The sequence below is a fragment of the Lepisosteus platostomus genome, chromosome 4 (genome assembly GCF_059453375.1).
Source record: "Lepisosteus platostomus isolate fLepPlt1 chromosome 4, fLepPlt1.hap1, whole genome shotgun sequence".
In the NCBI taxonomy this organism is placed as follows: Eukaryota; Metazoa; Chordata; class Actinopteri; order Semionotiformes; family Lepisosteidae; genus Lepisosteus; species Lepisosteus platostomus.
This window is the reverse complement of record NC_142614.1, coordinates 30,218,687-30,243,215: the sequence shown is the minus strand read 5'-3', so window position 1 is coordinate 30,243,215 and position 24,529 is coordinate 30,218,687. Positions and strand designations below refer to the sequence as shown.

The window sequence follows — 24,529 nt, the reverse complement described above, 5'->3', positions numbered from 1 at the left end:
CCATTCAAAGTGCGTGGTACAGACACGTACCGGAGGTAATTGGCTACGGCGTCGTGCATCGTGATGCGTGATGACGCAAAATACCGCGGTGCGTGATTGGTTGACCGACAGGGGCACTCGTGGTCCGTTGGTCTGTCGTAGAAAGACTTACTGTAAACGTCTTTACTGTGCCCGTTGTAGATATTGAATTTTACCACTGAAGGGAAATCTTAGTAGCTGAGCATAAAAAGAATAGGAGCATACTGTAACGCGTGTGAAGGCCATAAACGATATTAATGTTGGAACATAAACATACAGTATATAGCTGGTCTTGGTACTTTAAAGAAAAAAATGCACACCAGTATTCCATTTCTCCCTAAACATTGTAAGCTTCGAAGTCTTTAACTAACGTGATACCGGAGTCAACAAGCATACTTTTAGAATTTGATTAAAAGGGAATATAATATGGAATCGCGTATCTCAAGAATTTAATAACGGTTTGATTATATCCGTGTACTGCGACAGGGCTGTGTAGGGCTGTTTCGCCTGCCTGTTCATGCTAGCTGTCTTGTAGCCTACTGGTCTAGGTGCGTGACTACCAACTGGCAGGTTGTATGTTCGAATCCAGCTGGTGCTGGACTTTTCATTTTTATGTATTTATTTTTTAATCGCGTAACATAAACATATTACCGTATGCAAACTGTACTGTATACAGTATGTATATGTATATTTAATGTCTTAACTGTGCCCGTTTAAGTATTGAATATTCATATCTAATTTTACCACTGAAGGGAAATCTTAGTAGCTGAGCATAAAAAGAATAGGAGCATACTGCAACGCGTGTGAAGGCCATAAACGATATTAATTTTGGAACATAAACATACAGTATATGGCTGGTCTCGGTACTTTAAAGAAAACATACACGAAACATGGTTTCATTATGACCAGAATCGGTCTTGAGATATTTTTAACTTGATTTACAGTATTTGAGAGGTATGTCTTAACACCGATACTACAGTGCTTAAGTACTGCTCACGTATATGTTTCTAGGTTTATATTATGCATTTCATACGGTCAAATTACTTTTGAGCAACTAATAAGAAGCACGAAACGGTATGCATTTTAGTTTCGTTTTGTGCTGGGACCCGTGGATTGATTAGAGATATCAAGTACATACAAGTCATTTTTTAAATGTTGTAGTTCGTCTTGAAAAAATGTTACGAGTACATCATCTATCAACAATTACACAGGTTCTGTTTCCATATTGCGGATTTTGGTTACGTAATATTATTTTCTAGATTTCACGTTGTGAATATATGATTTGGGCAAACAGAGCCGCAAAGAAGTACATTAATGGTTGTTGTTGTTTTTTTTTGCAGTTTTATCTAGAACAAGCGATGCTTAAACCTTTGTCTGATTCTTGTGAAACTATCCACACGACAGTTACAGTTCCTAGGAGTTGACTTCAGTGATGTCACTGATGGAATGTTTCTAAAAATCCATCCTCTGTAAAACGTCTTCTCTAGTTGTCCTGCATATGTATTCGCTAATGAAGCTGTGTGTTCTGAGCCTGGATCTCTACATTTCTGTATGAACCAGCTTAGAGGGCTAAAGACAGCTTGTGTTTAAATTGAGTGTAAGGCAATTTATGCTTCTAAAGTCATGGTCAGCATTTATTATTGTACTGTGCTGTAAACTTGTTCTGTGCCAAGTCACATTATTTTATAGCGTTTTTATAGCGTTATCAAATCCGGTGGCGCTGTGTGTTAGTTTCCTGACTCCCATGTCACATGGTCTGTGATTGAAACCTGTAAAACCGGTTTAATTCGTCACAGCCAGCACTCCGGTTGTAAAGTAGAAGCAGGCGAGATTTTCAGCGAAATACACATCCCCCTTCTTCAGGTGTGAGGGTCTTCTGCTCAGAATGAAACGCTAAAATGTAATGTAGGCTCTGAATGGGTTCAATTATGATTTGGGCTTGATTAAGGTCGCTGCCTTTCATCTAAAACCCTACTTGAATCCTTCTAAACTAAAAACCAGTGTTAGTGAGTTCTAAATAAAGAGGTATCCAGGTAACAGTGAAACGGGCGGACAGTCTGGGGAGATCGCCCGTTTTCCATGTAAATAGTTCCCTGGTTCCGCACCCCTTGGTGTTTCTCTCGCTCTCTCTCGGGTCACCTGATCATTAGCTCGAAAGATTTGAGTGCTTTGTGTATATTCTAATGGTAGTGGGGGCAGGGTGTGTGGGAACAGGTTTGGTTGAAATTGCATTGGAGATCTATGTTCTTCACACCTGAAACATTTTCTCTGAAAGCATTTTCTTCGCAGTTTAACCGATCTTGTTACAGCATGTTACAGTTTACTATTATTAACCATATTAATTTTAAGTGCTTAATGTAAAATCTTATAAAAATATATTTTCATTGTTCAAATATACATTAAGTCTGACTATCATATAATAAGTTAAATACAAAACTAAAGAAAAAATAGGGTTAAATATAATTCAAAATATTTTGCTAACAATGTTAACTGTTTATGAATAATAAAATGTATTAACTAAGGAGTAGGATGGCACAGTTGTTAGTATGTTTTTTGTTTCTTTTTCATAAATAAAACAGTAGTACCTGATGTCTCAGTGGCTTTCAAAATTAAATTATGCATGCAAACCTGTGAACTAGAAAGATAACTAAGATATCCATCCATTTATAATGGTGGCAAAGTGGTTAGCATTGCTATCTTGCAGCACTGGGGTCCTAGGTTCAATTCCTGCCATCCTGTGTGTGTGGGGCTTACATGTTCTCTCTGGGTTACATGGTTTTTCTCCATATGTGTGATATGACTCCCTCTCGCACTCCAAAACATACTGGTAAGTTAATTGGTTTATGGGAAAACTGGCCCTGGTGTGTGTGTGTTTGTGTCTGTCTGTCCTGTGATGGACTGGCGCTATGTCCAGGGTGTATTCTGCCTTGTGTCTGTTGCTTACTGGGATAGGCTCCAAATCCTCTGTACTGGATAAAGAGATTAGAAATGGAAGTAAAGGCACTGTGTGGATGGAACTATACACAGTGTTAGAAACCCACTATGAAATGGCAGCATCTCACTGAGAATAAAACATTTTATAGTGCTGCTTAAGGAAACAGCCTTTCCACCTCTCTTGCACATCAGTATCCATACCTAGTTATTTAAACAAATTGCCTCTAATTATAAACATCTTAATATGCTGGCTCTGTGGATCCGCATCACCTATGTTTGCCCATTCCTTCAATTCATGTGCATCCAACACACAGTTCAATGCCAGCAATTACACATAATCTAAAATACAATCCTTATTTCAGTATCTACTGTATGTAAACATATAGTCTGTTAACTTCATCATCTTCATCAAAAGTATGCCTAACCCCATTAGGAAGTGTTCTTGTTATAAGTGTATTCCTCAGCTTTCCGCAAATTATCTTCTTCTTGCCAACATCTCTAGTCTTTTATCCTGCAATAACTCAGCCAACACTTAAATCTCCAAAAGCTGCTTGTGTTAATTTCTTTAACTCACAAATATCATGTGTAAATACTGGCCATGTAATACTCTGCATTGTGGAATAATAGTTTATTTTAAAGGGAACTAGAGAAACTAAGAACTAGAGAAATCAAGAAAGGCTTTTTTTCTAGAATTAATAAATGCACATCCTGTTCACTGGGGAAATTAAATCCACACTGAGCAATCTTCAATATGTTCAGAATATGACAGCAAGAATCCTATCAGGGATGCATTACACCTGTTTTCAAGTCCTTGCACTGGTTACCTATCAGATTTCGAGTCAACTTCAAAATCCTTATCCTCCTTATATACTGTCCTACAACTGTTATTATTGATCACCGAATTATTGTACTTGACATGACTTCATTCAGCCTTTCCTGAACGTCTATGACAGGCAGAGAGAGTGCTGTTTCTGGTGCGATCATTTGCAGCTGACATTTCACTGTTTTAAACGAACAAGAAATTAGATTGCTCATAAATCACTTATTCTATATAAACACAGCGTAATTGCCCTCCGAAAATCCTCTTTTTCTTGTTCGTTTTAGAGACCTTGATTGAAACTGATTTTAGATGTCAGAAAGGATTTATTTTCTCTATTTCCTACATTGCTTTGTCGAGATTTTAACTTTATATCTAACTTTATATCTAGGCTCAGATTTCCACTATAAATCGTACAGTAATTAATAGTCCATCACAGGACAGACAGACACAAACACACACACCAGGGCCAGTTTAAATCTAACCTCAGAACCTTTCTTTTCAGAAGACTTAGTGTCTGTATCTGCTTCATTTTCTAATTTTGGTAGCACCTCTAACTGCTTGTCTTTCTTATATGCATTTACTTTGTAATCTGTGGTCCTTTTATCTGTTTTTACATCTACTGTATTGCTTGGAGATGCCACCTTTAATGGTGATATATCAAATAAAGTTTTTTATTATTGTTATAGGGAAACATGATCAGATTTTCCCTGGTTCAGAAAAAAAGATCTAAAGTATACTAGTTTGTCACTCTTCTCGTTCCCTTTGCTAAATGACTTTTCATACTAATCTGATCAATCTAACTGCCAGTTTTCTGTGCTTTCTCTATCCTGCTAGATTTGCAATTATTCTGAAAATTTTCATCTTGAAATAACTCATTTCTAAATACCTTTTTCACTGTTAACATCTTGCAGCAACTCTGCAACAAAATATACTCTCTGACAGTTCATCCTGCTACCAACATTAAATAAAACAAATCTTAAGATTTCTATATTTATGTCTTTATTTAGTGGTTTCATTAGTGACAAAGGCTAAACTTTCTTGGAAAAATGTATTGTATGTGTTGCGGTAAAAACTGACTTGCTTTAACAAAATATGTTTACAAATCCTTTCACCTGGCATTTTCGTGGTTAGAAATTATGGAACGCTCTGTTAAAAGCAAGGGAGTTTTTATGTCCGTTGCAGTTCTTTTGCAACATGAATAGAATTATATCGTTATTAATTTCTTGAGATACGCGATTCCATATTATATTCCCTTTTAATCAAATTCTAAAAGTATGCTTGTGGACTCCGGTATCGCGTTAGTTAAAGACTTCGATGCTTAAAATGTTTAGGGAGAAATGGAATGCTGGTGTGTATGTTTTCTTTAAAGTACCGAGACCAGCCATATACTGTATGTTTAAGTTCCAAAATTAATATCGTTTATGGACTTCACACGCGTTGCAGTATGCTCCTATTCTTTTTATGCTCAGGCACTAAGTAAAAGGAGATGCTTCATATTGCTTGACTAATTTTAAAAACTAAGTTATAAATGCAGACGCTCCCTCGGTGCGCTGCTCTGGTGCGCCGGCACTTACACAGTGCCTGTCTGCCGTAAGCGTTACAATATACATACCCAACACTGCTTGTACCCATCTGTCATGCAAATAAAACACCTTGAATTGAAGGGGAGAGGGGGGGAATACTAAAGCCAATACTGGCTCAATGGGCTTTGACGTGCTAATGCGTTGGTTTAACAGTCCTGGTGTGGCAGGCTTCCAATGTCAACTCGACTCGATTGGAAGACAATGAACGTATTTTAGCCCTAAATGAATTAATAGCAAACATGGTTTACATAAAATACATTTTTCCAAGAAAGTTTATAATAATACGATCTATAGTTGAAATCTGAGCCTACTTTAAAAATAAAGGAAAAGCATTTTCAGAGAGCAATCACGCTGTGTTTATGTAGAAAAAGCGATTAGGTTTATGAGCAATCTAATTACCTATTCGCTTAAAACGCTATATAAAATAAAGTTTATTTAGAAATGAATGATCAGTGTCGCAGTTTAAATAATGGGAGTCAGGAAACTAACACACAGCGCCACCGGATTTAATAACGCAATAAAAACGCTATAAAATAATGTGACTAGGCACAGAAAAAGTTTACAGCACAGTACAATAATAAATGCTGACCATGACTTTAGAAGCATAAATTGCCTTACACTCAATTTAAACACAAGCTGTCTTTAGCCCTCTAAGCTGGTTCATACAGAAATGTAGAGATCCAGGCTCAGAACACACAGCTTCATTAGCGAATACATATGCAGGACAACTAGAGAAGACGTTTTACAGAGGATGGATTTTTAGAAACATTCCATCAGTGACATCACTGAAGTCAACTCCTAGGAACTGTAACTGTCGTGTGGATAGTTTCACAAGAATCAGACAAAGGTTTAAGCATCGCTTGTTCTAGATAAAACTGCAAAAAAAAACAACAACAACCATTAATGTACTTCTTTGCGGCTCTGTTTGCCCAAATCATATATTCACAACGTGAAATCTAGAAAATAATATTACGTAACCAAAATCCGCAATATGGAAACAGAACCTGTGTAATTGTTGATAGATGATGTACTCGTAACATTTTTTCAAGACGAACTACAACATTTAAAAAATGACTTGTATGTACTTGATATCTCTAATCAATCCACGGGTCCCAGCACAAAACGAAACTAAAATGCATACCGTTTCGTGCTTCTTATTAGTTGCTCAAAAGTAATTTGACCGTATGAAATGCATAATATAAACCTAGAAACATATACGTGAGCAGTACTTAAGCACTGTAGTATCGGTGTTAAGACATACCTCTCAAATACTGTAAATCAAGTTAAAAATATCTCAAGACCGATTCTGGTCATAATGAAACCATGTTTCGTGTATGTTTTCTTTAAAGTACCGAGACCAGCCATATACTGTATGTTTATGTTCCAAAATTAATATCGTTTATGGCCTTCACACGCGTTGCAGTATGCTCCTATTCTTTTTATGCTCAGCTACTAAGATTTCCCTTCAGTGGTAAAATTAGATATGAATATTCAATACTTAAACGGGCACAGTTAAGACATTAAATATACATATACATACTGTATACAGTACAGTTTGCATACGGTAATATGTTTATGTTACGCGATTAAAAAATAAATACATAAAAATGAAAAGTCCAGCACCAGCTGGATTCGAACACACAACCTGCCAGTTGGTAGTCACGCACCTAGACCAGTAGGCTACAAGACAGCTCGCATGAACAGGCAGGCGAAACAGCCCTACACAGCCCTGTCGCAGCACACGAATTCTTTAGATACGCGATTCCATATTATATTAGCAGAAAAGCTTAAAACTACCACTTTTTCACACGCTATTTCACATGCTAGTTAAATACTTCGATGCTTAAAATCGTTAGGGAGAAATGGAATACCGGTGTGTATTTTTCCTTTAAAGTGCCGATTCCTGGAATCTGACTGGCTGACACCCCTCTGAAGTGGTTCCATAAAATCTGGTATACGGAAAAGAAAGCGTTGATAAATACAAGTGTCTTTTAATACACTCTTTGCTGTGCTCTTGAGGATCCTTGTGATATTTTAAGCTCTAGTTGAATGATAGGTGTCGCATTTAAAATCATTTTCGTATTTAGAAATTATGAAACACCCTGTTAAAAGCAAGGAAGTTTTTATGCCCGTTGAAGAAAAACAAAATGCCTGACAAAGTATGACTTGGACAGATTCCAATTGCTTGTACAAATGTGCTAAAGAAATTATACTTTGAGTATACAGCTTGTCCAAAGTCATCCATTATTAATACTATTAGTAATATCTTCAGTAAAGGCTTTGATGCATAAATATTTCTGATAAAGGTAGGTTGTGTACTTTTGTCCAACTGAGCAATCTTGCTTTCATAAAATATACCAACATTTTAATTACTGATGATTAACATGCTGTAATACACAGTTCAAAATTAAAGGCTCAAATGCTGTACATGAGAGGTTAAGCTCCCCCTGGCGGTTTTACAAGGCGACGCCGGATAGTTAACCATGTGACACCGTGATACTGCGTGATACTGCGACATGCCCACCGGGGTATGCCGCGAAATACCTCACCCATTTTGAATGGCTGCATCTGTAGAATACATACAGTAAGTAAATTAAATGGAAACTGATAGGTGGAGTTCTAGGCGAGCAGTGGGGGGTGCTCCGCCCCTTCCTCTATCATTCAATTATATCTTTCCTATTTAAATACTAACCCTGCTAATACACACATCTAGAGTTTTTGAATTTACTCCTCAAGGAGTCAGGGGAGTCTCCCTCTTCCCTTTCTATTCCCTGAGGGCATAGCCTGTTCGTGGGTCGGCGCCTCTCAAAGTGACTCTCAGCGAGTCAGGGGAGTCTTCCCATTCCTTCCCTACCCCTGAGGGCCTAGCTCCCAGTCGTTGATTCTCTACTGAATCTCCGAGAATCAGGGGTGTTCATGTTTTCATGCCCAGGAGGCTGCCGAGTCAGTTAACCGAGTCGGCCACCTGGGTTCCCCCGTGCGGTCTAGGTGCTCATTTCTCTACTTTACCAACCCTTGCTTCTCCCCTTGAAATATGTTTATTACTTTTCATTAACTGGAAGTCAACCTTAGAATTTACAGGCTGATAGCAAAGGAGACCACCTCTGGATGCTGTACTTCTGCGACAAATGCTTTGCAGATTGCAGATTCTGCCTTAGTCCTTTTGTTGAGGCTGGACAAGCATGTGCCTGTTCACTGATCTCCTGGGTCTAGATGCACCACATCATCTCAGCTCATCCAACAAATGTTCAGTGAGATTGGCTGGTGAGAAATGAATCCTTAGCATAACTGTCAAATTCACACCTCAGAAGAAAATCATTATTACTAGTTTTTCTGCAGGAATGTTGTCATGTCAAGCTCAACCTGCTGGAGGAGCAGCATGTGGGATCTCAGGACTTGATCAATATTGTACCATTCAGTTTTTTTTCAGCAATCACTACAATGGAGTTCTGCAGCAACCAGGCAACCCTACCCAGATTATTACATGTGGATAATGTATTAATCTTAGATAGGATTTTTACCTTGTGGTTTCTCAAATGATGGCCTATTACTGATAGATTGTTTATCACATCTTGCCACATTAGAAATTGCTGTGAACCCCATAAACACTTAGTACAGCTTGCAACATACTGATGGCATGAAAGTGTTGTACTTTTGATACTGGACATACTGGTTTATATTCCTAAATTTTTAACCATCTTGACATTCAAAAGGTTATATAACCTCATTATCTGTACCCAATCAAGCTTCACATTAATGGGGTAATTTAAGGATAATACATCTTTTGAAGTCATTTGAATGTATCATTCAAGTTAATTTGTTTTTACTTCAAACTAAAATTAAACCAAAACATTTAACCAATACCCAATATGCATCAATGTAAAAAAAACTACATGCACAAAAACAGAAGATCCTTTTGATTCTCTATACATACACACATTGATAATAAGTAAAAAATAACATTACCAGTTATTAAGGACTTCAGTGCTTTAACCGGAGCACTCTTTTGTAAATACTTCACATCTAATCCTGGGGCATCACTGTAATAACAATATTTAACAGGTTTAGAAAAATACCTATGGCAATATAAACATAAGTTTATTTTATGAACGTTTTGCATTTAAAGCCATATTAAAATATTAATTTCTCTAAGGCACTGTTTTAGAATGCTCTAAGGCAGCTTTTCTGTATGGAACCCATATTAGAACATCATTCTCCCTCCTTCATAAGTCAAGTCACTGTTACTAATTTTCTCCCATTTACTTTACTGAACGCAAATTGCCATGACAAAGCTATCCAGAAAATGCCTCTTGGCCTTCCATTTCAATTCACCAGTTCAGAAATGATGACAGACAACCATTCCATCCAACAACATTGTAGACTACGCAGAAACTTTTGTGACTGTGTCCCTTCCTCTGAAATGGTCACAGCAACCAGAAATCAATATTGTGATTCTAACTGTCAAGGGAGTACAGAGTTTTGGAGGAGGAAAAAGAAAAATCTTATTTGGAAATTATACCCCGGTACCGCTGTTGTCTTTTGGTGATTTTTCCCAAGTTGAATCAACATAGGCTAATCACAAGATGATTAGAGTTTTTTTTTTCAGCCAGTAATAAGATGGTTTGGATTAGTAATCAGTAACAACCCTGAACTGTTTTTTGTGTTTTGCATATAGCCTCATTCAGGATTGTTGTATGAAAATAACTGGGAGCATTTAGTACAGTAGTATTTTCACATACAGTACGTCAATAATAGAATATAATTATAGTGTCTATTCATCATACATATTTCACATGTTAAGAATCGCAGAAATAACTAAGCAACTACTAAATAACCAAGCTAAGGAGAGAATGGACAGAGTTCTTTTTACTAAATTTTCATGCAAGAACAATGAAGTAAATGTATATTTAACACTACAGTATGTTATGTTAGGGGGTGAAAAACTTGCACAACAAACAGCAGTTGTTAAAGCTGAAGTAGTCATAAGACAACATTTATGAATGATAATTAACTGACTTCAGTTAATAAACAAGCAATTATTTAGTTACAGGGTTATTGATTCTGTATTAATGAGAACATTAATATAGTATCATTAATTTAAGTATTATTGCAGCTCCTTCACAGGTTCATTAGAACCTTCTTTACTTACTTGCTGGACACTTGAGGTATTATAGGCGTGGAAGTTGCAGGACCAGATATTGCTGCAGTGGGGCCAGGAGCTGGAAGAGGACTGAAATGTACCTGTGAATACAATGCAGTACAGACATAAAAAGCCCATAAAAATATAGCTTAATTTGTTAGCAAAAAAAACATGCAATAGAACAATAGTACATATTCTTAAGGAATTTTAACAATTAATCACCAGTGGGGGTAATCACTATAGGGACAACTAGTAAACATAGTCTACCCAAAGGACTTTTTTTCTGTGTTCTGATATTGCAAATCAATGCACTGACATACTTGAATGTACATTTATTTATTTTTTAAAAAATTTAAAACTATTTTTAAGTTGCTGACTGAATGTGTATAGCATACAGCTGAAAGAGTACAAATGAAATGCCTGCCTGGGGGCCATTTCTAATAATACTGAGGCCAAGAGAAGGGGTCTGTAATCCAGGCAAAGTAGCACAGATCTTAGAATATTTATCTGTAGGCTGGGCAGCTAGGACAAGTGGGTGCATCAAGGAGTCTGGCAGAGGGCTGCTGTAGACAGCTTGAAGCTGCTGCTGCAAAGGGAAATGGTACAGTTAAAAGCAAGGTTTGATCACTATAAGCAGAAAAGATCATTAAAATGGAGAACAGTAGTTCCATACATTAACTTTCCTGAATTGTAACCATTAAAGAATAACACAACTACTTCTTGCCTCAATACAAAAGAATGTTACAGAAAACATTTTCTTTTCCTTGTGTCTCATGTTAGATTTCTTTCAGTCTTTGAGGAATGATTGCTCTTTACACAGGAGCTGTACAGAAGAGTACTAACACCTCCTTCTGTGCTGCTGAAGACTCAAGCCTTCTGAGAAGGGAAGAAAATAGCAGATACCGAACAGATTTAGTAAAGAGTGTTTGGGTTCAAGATATTATCAATGTAAAATAATTGTGTCTATTATGTGTAGTTCAAGTCAGTTATGCTATGTGCTCAAGAAGGCTCATTGGATGATACATTATCTAATTAAAATTGGCAACACAACTGCTGAGTTAATTGCTTCTAAGCACCATTTGAAATATCCTCACTTTATGCAGAGCAGCCAATTAGAGTTTGGTTATTACTTTTATCAAAACAGCTCACAGAGATATACATAGTTTAAATAATGGGAACTACTTCCTGTATTGGTCTCAGACTCCATAGAGAATACACAATATTTGATCTCTGGGTATATCTGCAATTGCCTTTAAAAAGTTAACATAATAGATTTAAGCATACATGCATATGCTTACCCAGAGACATATAGTGGTTCTGAAGCATGGTCCAAAAAATGCCATGTTTTCAATTTACAGTGAGAATGAGATATGATGTCTGAACATGGATATGACAATGACAAAGAATAGGTTTAAAGGGTGTAGTACTTAATCACTAAGCTCTGGGGGGAACAAATACAAAACAGTATTTAGAGATGAACAATTTTATGCAGCAAATTATATGGCCTTTTATGACATCGCCATGATTAAGTGCTCTCAAAGTTAGAGACTCATTACTGAAGTGAAATGTTAGGGAACACATTAGTCATTCTATTTAATTACATGGTTCATTTTCTTATTTTATCTGTAACAAATAAGGGAAATGGCAATGGTTTTTGCAAAAAGGATCAAAAGACAAATGGAATAAGCAAATCATGGAAGGCTTTTAGGTTAAAAGCAGAATATTTCCTTTGGGGGTTAAAATGGAATCCCATGATAGGATGCTTCTGAATTTGAGGGATTAGGTTTTGACTTCTTAATTGCTCTAATACATCAGCAAACTATATTTAATGTACATATTATGCAACTGCTTTAGCTGGGCATATTTCTTTAGCCTTCATTTTTTCATTGGCTATGTACAGTGAATCTTAAGGTATCCACTCTAATGTTAACTGCTTAATTAAGAGCACAGAGTTAAAAATAAGTTAATAAAGATTTTTTATACAAAGGTGTAGCTGCTAAAATATTTATTAACATTTAAAACATGTTCTACTACAATTTGATAAAAAGTTAAAACATCTTGACAAAAAATAAGATTGTTGTTACTATTTACAGTGATAGTATGGTGTATCATTGTTTTATCATACAATGAAGAGTATAGTGAAGCACAGAAACATGGTGAGGCAAGAGTTCCGGTTAGAATGCGGACGGGAAAGGCAGCATAATACGGATCGCCCGGCAACTTTGTAATAAAGCCCTGAAAAAGTGTTTTTTTTCTACATTTGTAAAAATAATAAGTATGGCTGAAGGGGCTGTCAGGAGAAGCAGGAGAAAACTAACAACAGTGGAAAATGTCGAAATTGCAACTTCGGACGATAGTCGAAGTAGCTCAACAGACTCTGAACAAGATGGTGCAGACGCCAGTCTTCAGAAAATATTATACGAACTTAGAGACTTCAGATGGGATAATAAAGAGCAGCTTATGGATATTTAACAGGAGCTGAGCAAGGTTAATAAGAGACTGGATAAAGCAGAGGGACGGATCGAAGAAGTGGAAAAAAGGGTCTTAACAACAGAAAATGCGATAAAGAAACTCTTGCAATGACAAACTACTTTAGAAACTAAATTAACAGACCAGGAAGGAAAATCGCGCAGAGAAAACATTCGGATTTACGGAATCCCCGAAGAATCGGAGGGTCGCTGCATGGTCACCTTCCTTGAAAATCTGCTAAGGGGGGAACTTGATTTACCGAAGGACGTGGAACTGGGAATTGAAAGGGCGCATAGAGCGTTAGCGCCGAGATCTAGAGGCCCAGACGCCAAACCGCGCTCCATTGTCGACAAGTTTTTAAGCTACAAGATGAAAGAGGAAGTGTTGCGTAAAGCTTGGCAAAAGAAAGAACTCTTCCACAATAACAAACGATTTTATGTGGATCATGATTACCCCCCGACAGTACTAAAAAAACATATGGAATATTCTGAAGTAAAAAAGGTGCTGAAATCGCAGAAAATAAAATTTTAGACTCCATTTCCAGCGAGGTTGCGGGTGTTTTACGAAGACGGCACCTGCCTATACCATTCGGCAGCAGAAGCCACAAAGGACATGGCAGAGCGGGGTCTTAAAGTACAAGTTATACAGCCAGCGCCTACACTGGAAGAAGAAATCGAGCGACTGTTTACTTGGCAGAAGGCTGGAAGACGGGGTGGTCCTTGGAAAGACCAGTCCTCGAAACAGCAATATCAGGAGAAATTACAGAGTTTCAGGAGAAAACCCCCCTCGCAAGATTGAAGAAATTTGATACAGTGAGTTGTTAAAAGTTGGTCATGATTTAATAGTTAAGGGTTTTTAAAAAAAATAAGTTTCCTGCAATGTTTTAAGAGAATTTGTAAATGTCGGGACAGATGCTTGGTGATTACGACCAGAGTGACTTTTTATTTTTCTGGTTACACTCCTTTTATTTTTCTCTTTATAATATAAGTTTGGATTTGCCACCGCGCCGCCTGCTTAAGGGCCCTCCCCCAGAGGAGAAGGAGGATTTCCCTAACGGACTTTCCCCCTTTTTTATTGTTTAAGAAAAAAAGGAGAGAAGCCCACATAGGGTTCGTTTGAAAAGAACCCCACAATTGGAAGAAAGTACTGTGAAAGAGATGGCGATGGATACAGTTTTGTTTAAGATTGTTTGGTTAATGTTTTTGTTTATTGTGTTTTTTGATTGTGGTGCATTATTAGAAAAAAAATGATAGGAAGATGATGTTTAACAATATGAAACATATGTTGTATGGGAGAGATTTTGAAAGTTTTACAATTTACATAAAATATGTCCCAGCAAGACCTTAAAATAGTTACATTTAATGTAAATGGAGTACTTAACCCTATTAAGAGAAGTAAGATTTTGTCTAAAATGAAGAAAGAAGGGGCTCATATTGCTTTTTTACAAGAAACACATTTGAGTGTATTGGAACATGAGAAATTAAGGAGAATGGGTTTCTCAAAAATCTATTTCTCCTCATATAAATCTGGCCATAGGAGAGGAGTGGCTATACTGATATCTCAAAAGGTTCAATTTGAGTTGCTTACAGAAGTTAAAGATAAGGAGGGGAGATATGTATTAGTATTGGGAAAAATTGAAGGGGAATTACTAACATTACTTAATGTATATGCTCCACCTGGTAGTGATTTTAATTTTTATTTAAAAATGGTCAATTTGATGGTTAATGCACAAGGGATACTGATTTGTGGAGGTGATTGGAATGTGCGTCTTAACCCCAGGCTTGATTCTATAAATATATCTTCTCAGAGAGATAAGTCACTGTATAAAAAGATTAATGTACTGATGGGGGAAATGGGAATAACAGATCTTTGGAGAGATTTCTATCCAAGTGGGCGGGATTACACTCACTATTCCTTCCCTCACTTGGTACATCAAGAATTGATTATTTTTTTTATACACAAGAGAGATAGACATAGGATCTAAGATTGTGATATTGGTAGAATTGATTTTTCAGACCATGCTCGTATGTCATTGTCCATACGATTAAGTAATAATCGGGGAGATACAACATGGAGGATGAACTCAAGTCTGTTGAACGATCCACAATGTAAAGAACAGATAAAACAAGAAATAAAACTATTTTTGGAGGAGAATGATAATGGGGAAGTGAGACCAGAGATGATATGGGATACATTAAAGGCAGTTATAAGGGGGGAAATTATTGCTCTGAGCAGTCATAAGAAGAAGGTAAAGCAACTACTATTATCTAATCTGAATATAAAGTTAAAAGAGTTGGAGAAAAACATCAAGAAAAACAGGATTCAAAAATCATGCAAGAAATAAAGAAGCTTAGAAACAAAATAGATGTCTTATATACACAGGAAATTGAAAAAATATATATATTTACTAGACAAAAATATTATGAATCAGGGTCAAAATCACTAAAGCTGTTGGAAAGAAAATAAAAAAACAACAGACCGATAATACAATATATAAAATAAGGGACCAGAACTGTAATGGTGTATTATATAAATGGGAAGAAATTCAAAACACTTTTACAAATTATTACAGAAAATTATATACACAACCCCATTCAGAAAGTGAAGAAAAGATGGATACTTTTCTGGAATCTCTCAGTTTACCAACTCTTACAGAAGGTCAAAATAATATATTAAAAATGACTATAACACTAGAAGAATTGAATTCAGTGATTACGAGCCTCAGAGCTAATAAATCACCTGGAACTGATGGTTTTAATTCAGAATGGTATAAAACCTTCCAGGCTGAATTAATACCAAATCTGTAATTCGGCATTAATTGATGGGAAAATGCCCCCATCATGGAGAGAGGCTATCATCTCAGTTATCCCTAAAGAGGGGAAACATAGATTAGATTGTGGATCGTTCAGACCAATCTCAGTCCTTAATGTGGATTATAAAATTTATACAGCAATACTGGCTAAAAGAATTGAAAAGATTCTCCCTCATTTGATACACTATGATCAAACAGGGTTTATTCAAAATAGACAAACCCATGATAACATTCAACGCACATTGCATATCATGAACCATATTCAGCAACATAATTTAGAAGCTTCTTTGATGAGCCTAGATGCTGAGAAAGCTTTTGACTCTGTTAGTTGGAAATACCTCTATAGGGTTTTAGGTAGGTTTGGGTTTTGTGAAAATATTATTAAAGGTATTCAAACTTTATATGATAGACCAACAGCACGAATTAAAATAAATGGTTATTTATCTGATAAAATAACTTTAGAACGAGGGACTAGACAAGGCTGCCCTTTATCTCCATTGTTTTTTGCTCTATATATAGAGCCACTAGCCCAGTGGATACGACAAAATAATTAAAAGCTATTTCTATACAAGGTAATGAACACAAGATAGCACTGTACGCAGATTACATTTTATTATATCTGGAGGATCCCACTAGTTCATTTCTAGAAACTCTTAGATAGCTTTGGCTTGCTGGCAGGCTATAAGTTAAATGTTCAAAAAACACAAATTCTAACTTAATTACAACCCTCCTGATTTTATAAAAGGCAAATACCACCTTAAGTGGGACCAAAGTTCAATGAGATATTTAGGAGTCTATTTACCAAAAGATATTTCGGTATTAGCAACAATTAATTACGGACCCCTTATAACTAAAATTAAAGCAGATATATCGAAATGGAGCCTAATCCCCTTTATGAGTTTCAGTTCTAGAATTGAATCTGTAAAAATGAATCTACTGCCTCGATTACTCTTTCTATTTCAAGCTCTCCCTGTAGAAGTCTCTGCAAAACAATTGTCGGAATGGGATAAGATGATTTCTAGGTTTATTTGGCAGGGGAGAAAACCTAGAATTAGATTCAAACCATTGCAACTTTCAAAAGATAAAGGGGGTATGGCTTTACCAAATTTAAAAGATTATTATTATGCATCTCAGGTTAAACCTCTCATTAATTCCTGTAATCCAGAATATCAAGCCAGATGGAAAGATATTTAATTGTCCCTTGTAAATAGCCCCCCAATTCAGGCACTATAAGGTAATAGAAATTTAGACAAAATTACTGAAAAAATATTTAATCCATGGATAAAGTTTCAATTAAGGACATGGAATATGATCACAAAAGAGTATAATTTAGGTGAGGCAGTCAAGATACTCAGATGGTGCGCCTATGATACGGAGTTTAAACCAAATCAGTTAGATAATAGATTAAAATTTTGGATGACAAAAGGAATAACTGCATTTTGTAATATAATGGATAAGAATCAGCTACAAAGTTTTCAGTATTTGAAGGCGAAACATAATTTGGAGAATTCCGATTTTTATAGATATCTTCAAATGCGCCATTATTTTAATAAGGAGATTATAAGGGGATATTTAGATATCGTTAATGATGGAGTAGTGAAAATAGTTACAGAAGCCTACAAATCAGAATAAGGTCAAGGTATTATATCTAGATTATATAAAAGTTTTATGGAAAAGAAATCATATCCTACAGAGTATATAAAAGATAAATGGGTGAAAGTGAAGTTAGAATTTCGAATGAAGAGTGGCTTAAAATTTGTGAATTTCAATGGAGATGTTCTAACTCGCATTTATGGAGAGAGTTTTGCTGGAAAAACATTGTTCGATTTTTTATTACTCTGAGTCAGAAGGCACACCATACTGAGGAAAACTCTAAGTGTTGGAGACAGTGCGGAAACCAAGGTAATCATTGGCATACAGATGCAGCCATTCAAAATGCGCGGGCGATACCGCATTATTTTGCGGTGCGCTTTACGCAGTTACCGTAAATTCTCCTATAATACCGCAAGCAAAATAATAGTATCCGGAATTTCCACAAGGTGGAGCTAATAAAGCTCAACCTCTCATCTTTGAGCTGTCGCCATCAAAGTCTTTAACAAAGATATTAGGAATAGTATTAATAAATAATGACCTTGGACAAGCTGTAAACAAAGTATTGCCCTGGTCCACATTCTTTTTTTCATTGACCGTCTTTGTAAAAGTAACACCACAGCATTTCGCAATCACGCATTTGTTTCCAATCATGCAAAGTACAGTAATTTAGGAACATAAACATATTACCATATGCAAACTGTACTGTATACAGTATGTATATGTATATCTAATGTCTTAACTGTGCCCGTTTAAGTATTGAATATTTATATGGAATTTTACCACTGAAGGGAAATCTTAGTACCTGAGCATAAAAAGAATAGGAGCATACTGTAACGCGTGTGAAGGCCATAAACGATATTAATTTTGGAACTTAAACATACAGTATATGGCTGGTCTCGGTACTTTAAAGAAAACATACACACCAGTATTCCATTTCTCCCTAAACATTTTAAGCATCGAAGTCTTTAACTAACGTGATACTGGAGTCAACAAGCATACTTTTAGAATTTGATTAAAAGGGAATATAATATGGAGTCACATATCTAAAGAAATTAATAACGATATAATTATATTCATGTACCGCAACACAAGAATAGTACACGCTGTACATTGTCTGTTGATAATGTTTCTGTAGTGCTTTTTCAGCACTCTGCACGTGACCTTGCCGGTGGCGCTGTGGGTTAGGTTCCTGACTCCCATGTCACACGGTCTGTGATCAAATCCCACTGGAGCCATGAATTTTTTTGAACAAACATTTCTTTGAAAAAATGAAACGTTTCCCTGAGTCAGAGATTAAATAAAACCTCACTCCCACCAAACAAATTTACATTTCTAAATATCACAACATGATCGAATTTAAGTCATTTTAATAACAATGAATAGTCACCTAGGTGTTACAATATAAACATTTATATTGATTTAAATCGCGTTTTGATTTAAATCGCAAACGCAGGTTTAAATATGTGTTTTTTGATTCGCAATCAGACAAATGCAACATAAATTGATATCTTTGTCTTCTAAGTATCTTAATAAACTTTCAGCATAACTTTCTCCCTGTTTAGATTTATTTTTCTTGGGATCAAACGTGGAAAGATTAGATTGTAATCGTTTGTATTTTTCAAATACATTTTAGAAAAGGGTAATCTATGCTAAAAAGCTGTACACCACCTGCTATAAAGATACATATTGTAATACTTTCGGGTTCGGATAGGACAGACACAAGAACTCAGACTTGCGGAGTTAAAGCAAGTTAAAGCCTTGATTTTATATATCACCTTTAAAAGTGGCATCTCAAAGCAAAGTAAATACCCAACACTGATTGTACCCATCTGTCATGCTAATAAAGCACCTTGAATTGAATTGAGAGAGAAGGGGGGGGAGGGCGAGCGAGCGAGCGAGAGAGTTAAAAAAACACTTGAATTACTTCTCAAGTCTCTCAAAATGAAATTATTTTTCAAGCAATGCAACTAACGTCGGGCAACGTGTTTTTTTTAATCCAACATTGACAGCCACATCTTAAATCTTGTCAGTCAGCTCTTTTTTCTCTATTTGAATTGTGGCGATTCAAACAACCTGGGATAACAAGTGGTCTCAAAGTCACCGAGCTCACAGAGCTTCAACAACAGATGGCAATTCACTTAGTCCTTCCTTAGTATTCCTGAAATTATCAAATTATGAGTGAATAAAAGCATTTTATAAAAAACTTAATAAAAATCATTTTTTAATTATTTGTTTAATTTAAAAACTCCCTTGCTTTTAACAGAGTGTTTCATAATTTCTAACTACGTAAATTATTTAAACTGCGACACTTATCATTCAACCAGAGCTCGAAATATCACAAGGATCCTCAAGAGCACAGCAAAGACTGTATTAAAAGTATACTAGTGACAAACTAGTATACTTTAGATCTTTTTTTCTGAACCGGGGAAAATCTGATCATGTTTCTCTATAACAATAATAAAAAACATTATTTTACATATCACCTTTATGTGATATCACCTTAAGGACAGCACATACAAGGGTTAATTGCACAATGGACCGCGCAAAGAAATTTAAAATAGTCTTCTTTAGGTGTGAGGGCAGGAGTGGATCGCAGAAGGCGTAATCAGCAAATTAGGAAAACAATGAACAGGATAGGTGAGACATTTATCCAGAGAGCGAGTGATCAGAAAAAGGAACAGCTGTTATGCCCAGGTTTTACGCTCTCTCTCTGCTGAATGAACAAAAGCATTATATTAAAAACACGTTTGCGTTTCTCTGTAATCTGTGGTTTTCATCTACTGTATTGCTTTGAGATGCCACTTTTAAAGGTGATATGTAAAATAAAGTTTATTATTGTTATAGAGAAACATGATCAGATTTTCCCTGGTTCAGAAAAAAGACGATTAAAATCTGTAATCTTTCCACTTGTATGTCATCGGAAAATACAAGAAGTTTCTGCTTTGTGTAAGGATGGTATCAAAAAGTAATCTAAGTGGTGAGAAAGCTGTGCTCCTCAAAGCGCTTTACAGGATAAAAACAATAACAACAATAGTGTTAGGCTGGGCAAATGATTTTTTTATAGAAATACAAAATGAGATATAATGATGTGTTCCAGCTTAGACATTAACGAGTACAACCCCCCTCTCTGTAGGAGTGCTGGCTGTGACGAATTAAACCGGTTTCACAGGTATTTTTAAAGTAGAAGGGGGCGAGATTTCCAGCGAAAGACACCTCCCCCTTCCAAAACCAAGGAAGTACAGTACTTACTAGTTAAGAAAGCTAGGCTCCTCAATGAAATCGCTTTAACATGCGAATGCGTTGGTGTAACAGTCCGGTAGAAATGTAACAGTCCGGTAGAAATTAAAATTCATTCTATACAGCAATCGCATATTTGGGTACCGTTTCATAAAACTTTCATGCTTAAAATGTTTAGGGAGAAATGGAAGACTGGTGTGTATTTTTTCTTTAAACTACCAAGACCAGCCATACACAGTACAGTTTACGTACATACAGTAATGTTTATGTTCCTAAATTAATATCGTTTATGACCTTCAGTTGCGTTATGCTCCTCTTCTTTTTATGCTCAGCTACTGAAATTTCCCTTTAGTGGTAAAATTCCATATAAATATTCAAAACTAAACGGATTAAAATGTGCACAGTAAAGACATTAAATGATTAAATCTTTTCACTACCAACCAATGCACCACGAGTGCCCCTGTCGGTCATTTTTGCCAGCCAATCACTTACCGCGGTGCCCTGCGGTGCCCCGCGGTGGCTTGTGGGTAGTTTACCGTACCGCGGGTTTGTACCGCGCATTTTGAATGGCTGCATCTGTATATTCTGGAACTGCCCTAAAATAAGGCTTTTCTGGAAGGAGTTACATGAAGCCCTGGAAACTATATTTGAAAGGAATGCACCCTTTACATTTGAGGCTTTATATTTTGGTAAACTGGATTTTGATTGGAGGGGAATGGATGAATATTTGTTTGGAGTCCTTATATCAGCAGGGAAGAAAGCTATAACAAGAAAGTGGCTTCTCACAGATCTACCAACAATGAATGATTGGATTGAATTAATAAAAGAAATATATATAATGGAAAAAATAACAAAAATTACAAATGAAAAAAATTATCAAATATTGGTCTAGATGGGTTCAGTACATTAAACCTTTAAGGTCAGATTTTGTTGAGATACAGAATAACTGAAATTTAATAAGATACATTTATATAGTCTACTCCCTTTTCATATTCATAAATGTATACATCTTCCTTCTTTTGAATGTATATAGTTTTGTTAAAAAGTTATAAAATTGTAAAAATTAAGGGGAACAAACAGGAATTTGTGCCTGCAATGTAATGCTGAATAATGGATGTTCATATGTAAAATGGTTTTGTTTTGTTCTCTAAAAATAAATAAAATAAAATAAATAAACATGGTGAGGCTCGTCAAGGCTTGTATTTTATCTAATAATATGCAAGAAATATTAACATAATTAAGAGTGTGTTTAGAATTTAGATGATAATCTTTTATAATGTATATGTAAACAAGTGTGAAACTACTGATGCCATACAGTATAATCCTTTGTACATTTTTTCTTTAAAGTTTTGAGTTTCAAAAAATGATTTTGGCAGTACTTTTACTTAAATTTCTATTAATTTGCAGGTAATGTTTATAAATTAAAGTATTTACAGATCCATTAAAAACATTCTATACAATAACAAACTTTTGTCCGTTTTTGTTTTTAAGATAAAGTAGAGCACCACAGATGGCCAAGAAAAAATATGTAAGGTATTACTTAGGCAAGAAATTTACTTTAGCAGCTACTGCTCCAAAGAACTCACAGATCATATTTAGCTTAACTCCCCAAAATGGTATTGGTTAAACAAGAATAGAGTAAATTGAACAGTAAATAATTATAATTTCCCCCCTCATCAAACATACTTTAAAGTGATTAATTAGCATTATTCAAGAAAATGAACAGGAAAGGTAATTCAACCTGGATTGAGTAAACATATGCATAGAAATCATATTAATGAAGAGAGGGTACTTTTAGAAAATAGATAACTTCTTCAAATTATTTTAATTCCATGGATGGAACGTTTTAGCAATGCCAACTGAAACACCTACCAAGTTATTCAGGTAGTTACCGTTAAAACTGTTAAAATGCTGTTTTCTCAAGGTTTAGTAAAAAGCCTCCGATAAACTCCATTTCTGGTACTAGTACATTGGCTTATTTTATATCTCGTTCCTTCTTGTATTGTATAATAACACAGTCTGTCACCTGTGTGGGCGACTTATACATGGAGTGGGATATCATAATATGATTGTTACAATTGTTCCAAGAGTAAAAAGCGAGAGAGAATTTGTTCGGAGACAAAATGAAGTGTAGTTATTATGTTAATACATGGACACTTAAGATATTTAAAATTAATGTAATGCACTTATTTTGACTTAACACCCAGTAAAGGTGTTAAGAAAGTAAAATAACTTGTCAGAAGATGCCTTTAATTTTTCAGTAGCAGTAACACTTCAGTTTTAAGATACCAATAAAACTCCAGAAACATTGCCCTAATAGTAAATTAAATTTTAAATGTAAACCATGAAGGTCATCAAGCTGATGCTGGTATACACTGGTCAAGAAAGCAGTGCAGTAACCAGAGCAGTGATTGTCAATCTGTTGTACACAAGTGCTAGAAATTAATTACACCATATATTTTTTTACATAAGTGTATTCTATGGTGATTCATTATGAAACAAAATGAGAAAGGTAAAGTACACAAAGTAGTTCATTTCATTTTTAGAAATCCGATTTTCAGCTTTCTCCAAAAAGGGAAGGTAAATTTCAGGATGCTGAAGTAGGACATGAAGGTTTCAGCTAAGCAGGTCTCAGCTCTTTCTTTTCGTGTTACCTAATCCTTAGGATTCCCTATGGCATGGATGAATGATCTCAGACCAGTTGCCTTTTCATCCCTCATACTCAGCACAGCATATCAAAGGGTAATGTTCTATGCCACGATACCCCCTGGAGACAACCAGCAAATCATTTCAAGCAGATCTCCAAGATTCCCTGTCCAAACACTCAACTTACCTGCATGCTACAATGCACTCTACTCTACAATGGGGCAAGTTATCAGATAGAAATGCAGAACATACAGTATATATGTAGAAAAAACAACGTCATAATGCAAGTTTAATACATTAAATTGCTCTTCAACTTACCAAGTTATTCTGCATAACTGTAGTCTTTGAGGCCAGGAATGCTGGTTCACATAAACCAGCTGGGCCTTGCATTGAAGCAATCTTGCTTTCGTTAAGCTGTTTATTTAACCACGATATGACTGTAATGAAATCCACAATTAACACAACATTTTTCAAACAAACATAATAGATCATGTGTGACATAGTGTATAGTGTACTGTTACATACTGTACCATTTTCATTTGTTTTCAGTAGCTCTGTACTTTCATCCAGTTTCTGTACAGTAGCATCCAGCTGGTCTTGCAGCTTTGAGACCTAAATGAATGACTGATGTCAGTTGATTTTCCATTATTTCAAACTGATCCCTGTGATCTTTACGCATACTGAACATTTTTTATTGCAACTGAAAGAAATCCAATCATTATACATGTACATGTAATTATAAGTACTTTTAAGTGTAATTACAATGTTTAAAATTTTAAAGTACTTCAATGAAATTAATTAATGACCCCACCAAGTCACAAAGTGTCAATAATGAAATAGCATCTTTTTTTTTCTTGAAGTTAAAAGTACCCTAATAGTAGACTATTGTACTCTCTGCAGACTTAATAGTGAAATACATTTTTGACGTTCACAGAATATACTCTAAAACCATCCTAATTTTAGTAATTATTTTGCTGAAAATAAATTCAGCAGTTATGAACACTTCAGATTTGTTCTTTTATGTAAATTCAACTATATAAGCATCATATAAATTAATTCACCCCATTTATTCACTTAGGAGTTTAAGAATAAGTAATTGCTGCCTGGTTACAGAGCTATTTTTACATTTAATCAAATAAACAAAAGGTGAAATTTAAAAATGGACAGTTTAGCAAATGTTTCTCCTGTTGTTTGTAACTGTAGTGTAATCCACTAATAAAGGAGAGCTAATTCAATTTTAACTCAATATGTTTGTGTAGTCCACAGTATACTAAATA

General features: G+C 35.5%; 1 protein-coding gene across 3 annotated transcripts in view; it reads right to left on the bottom strand.

The window, feature by feature from the left end:
- LOC148673110 (spindle assembly abnormal protein 6 homolog) overlaps window positions 1–24,529 on the bottom strand; it is a 51,197-nt gene that overhangs the window by 2,961 nt on the left and 23,707 nt on the right. The window contains exons 12-16 of one of the 3 annotated variants that reach the window (XR_015935938.1): window positions 23,571–23,864; window positions 10,920–11,081; window positions 10,505–10,596; window positions 9,322–9,395; window positions 8,458–8,616 (exon numbers count right to left, since the gene is read on the bottom strand). Coding sequence is in view for 2 of the 3 variants with exons in the window: in XM_088629386.1 (XP_088485512.1) it covers window positions 9,322–9,395; window positions 10,505–10,596; window positions 10,920–11,081; window positions 23,571–23,864 (622 nt within the window). In the remaining variant the exon portion in view is untranslated. The remainder of the gene's footprint in view (window positions 1–8,457; window positions 8,617–9,321; window positions 9,396–10,504; window positions 10,597–10,919; window positions 11,082–23,570; window positions 23,865–24,529) is intronic. The other 2 variants (XM_088629387.1, XM_088629386.1) reach the window with 2 other exon arrangements.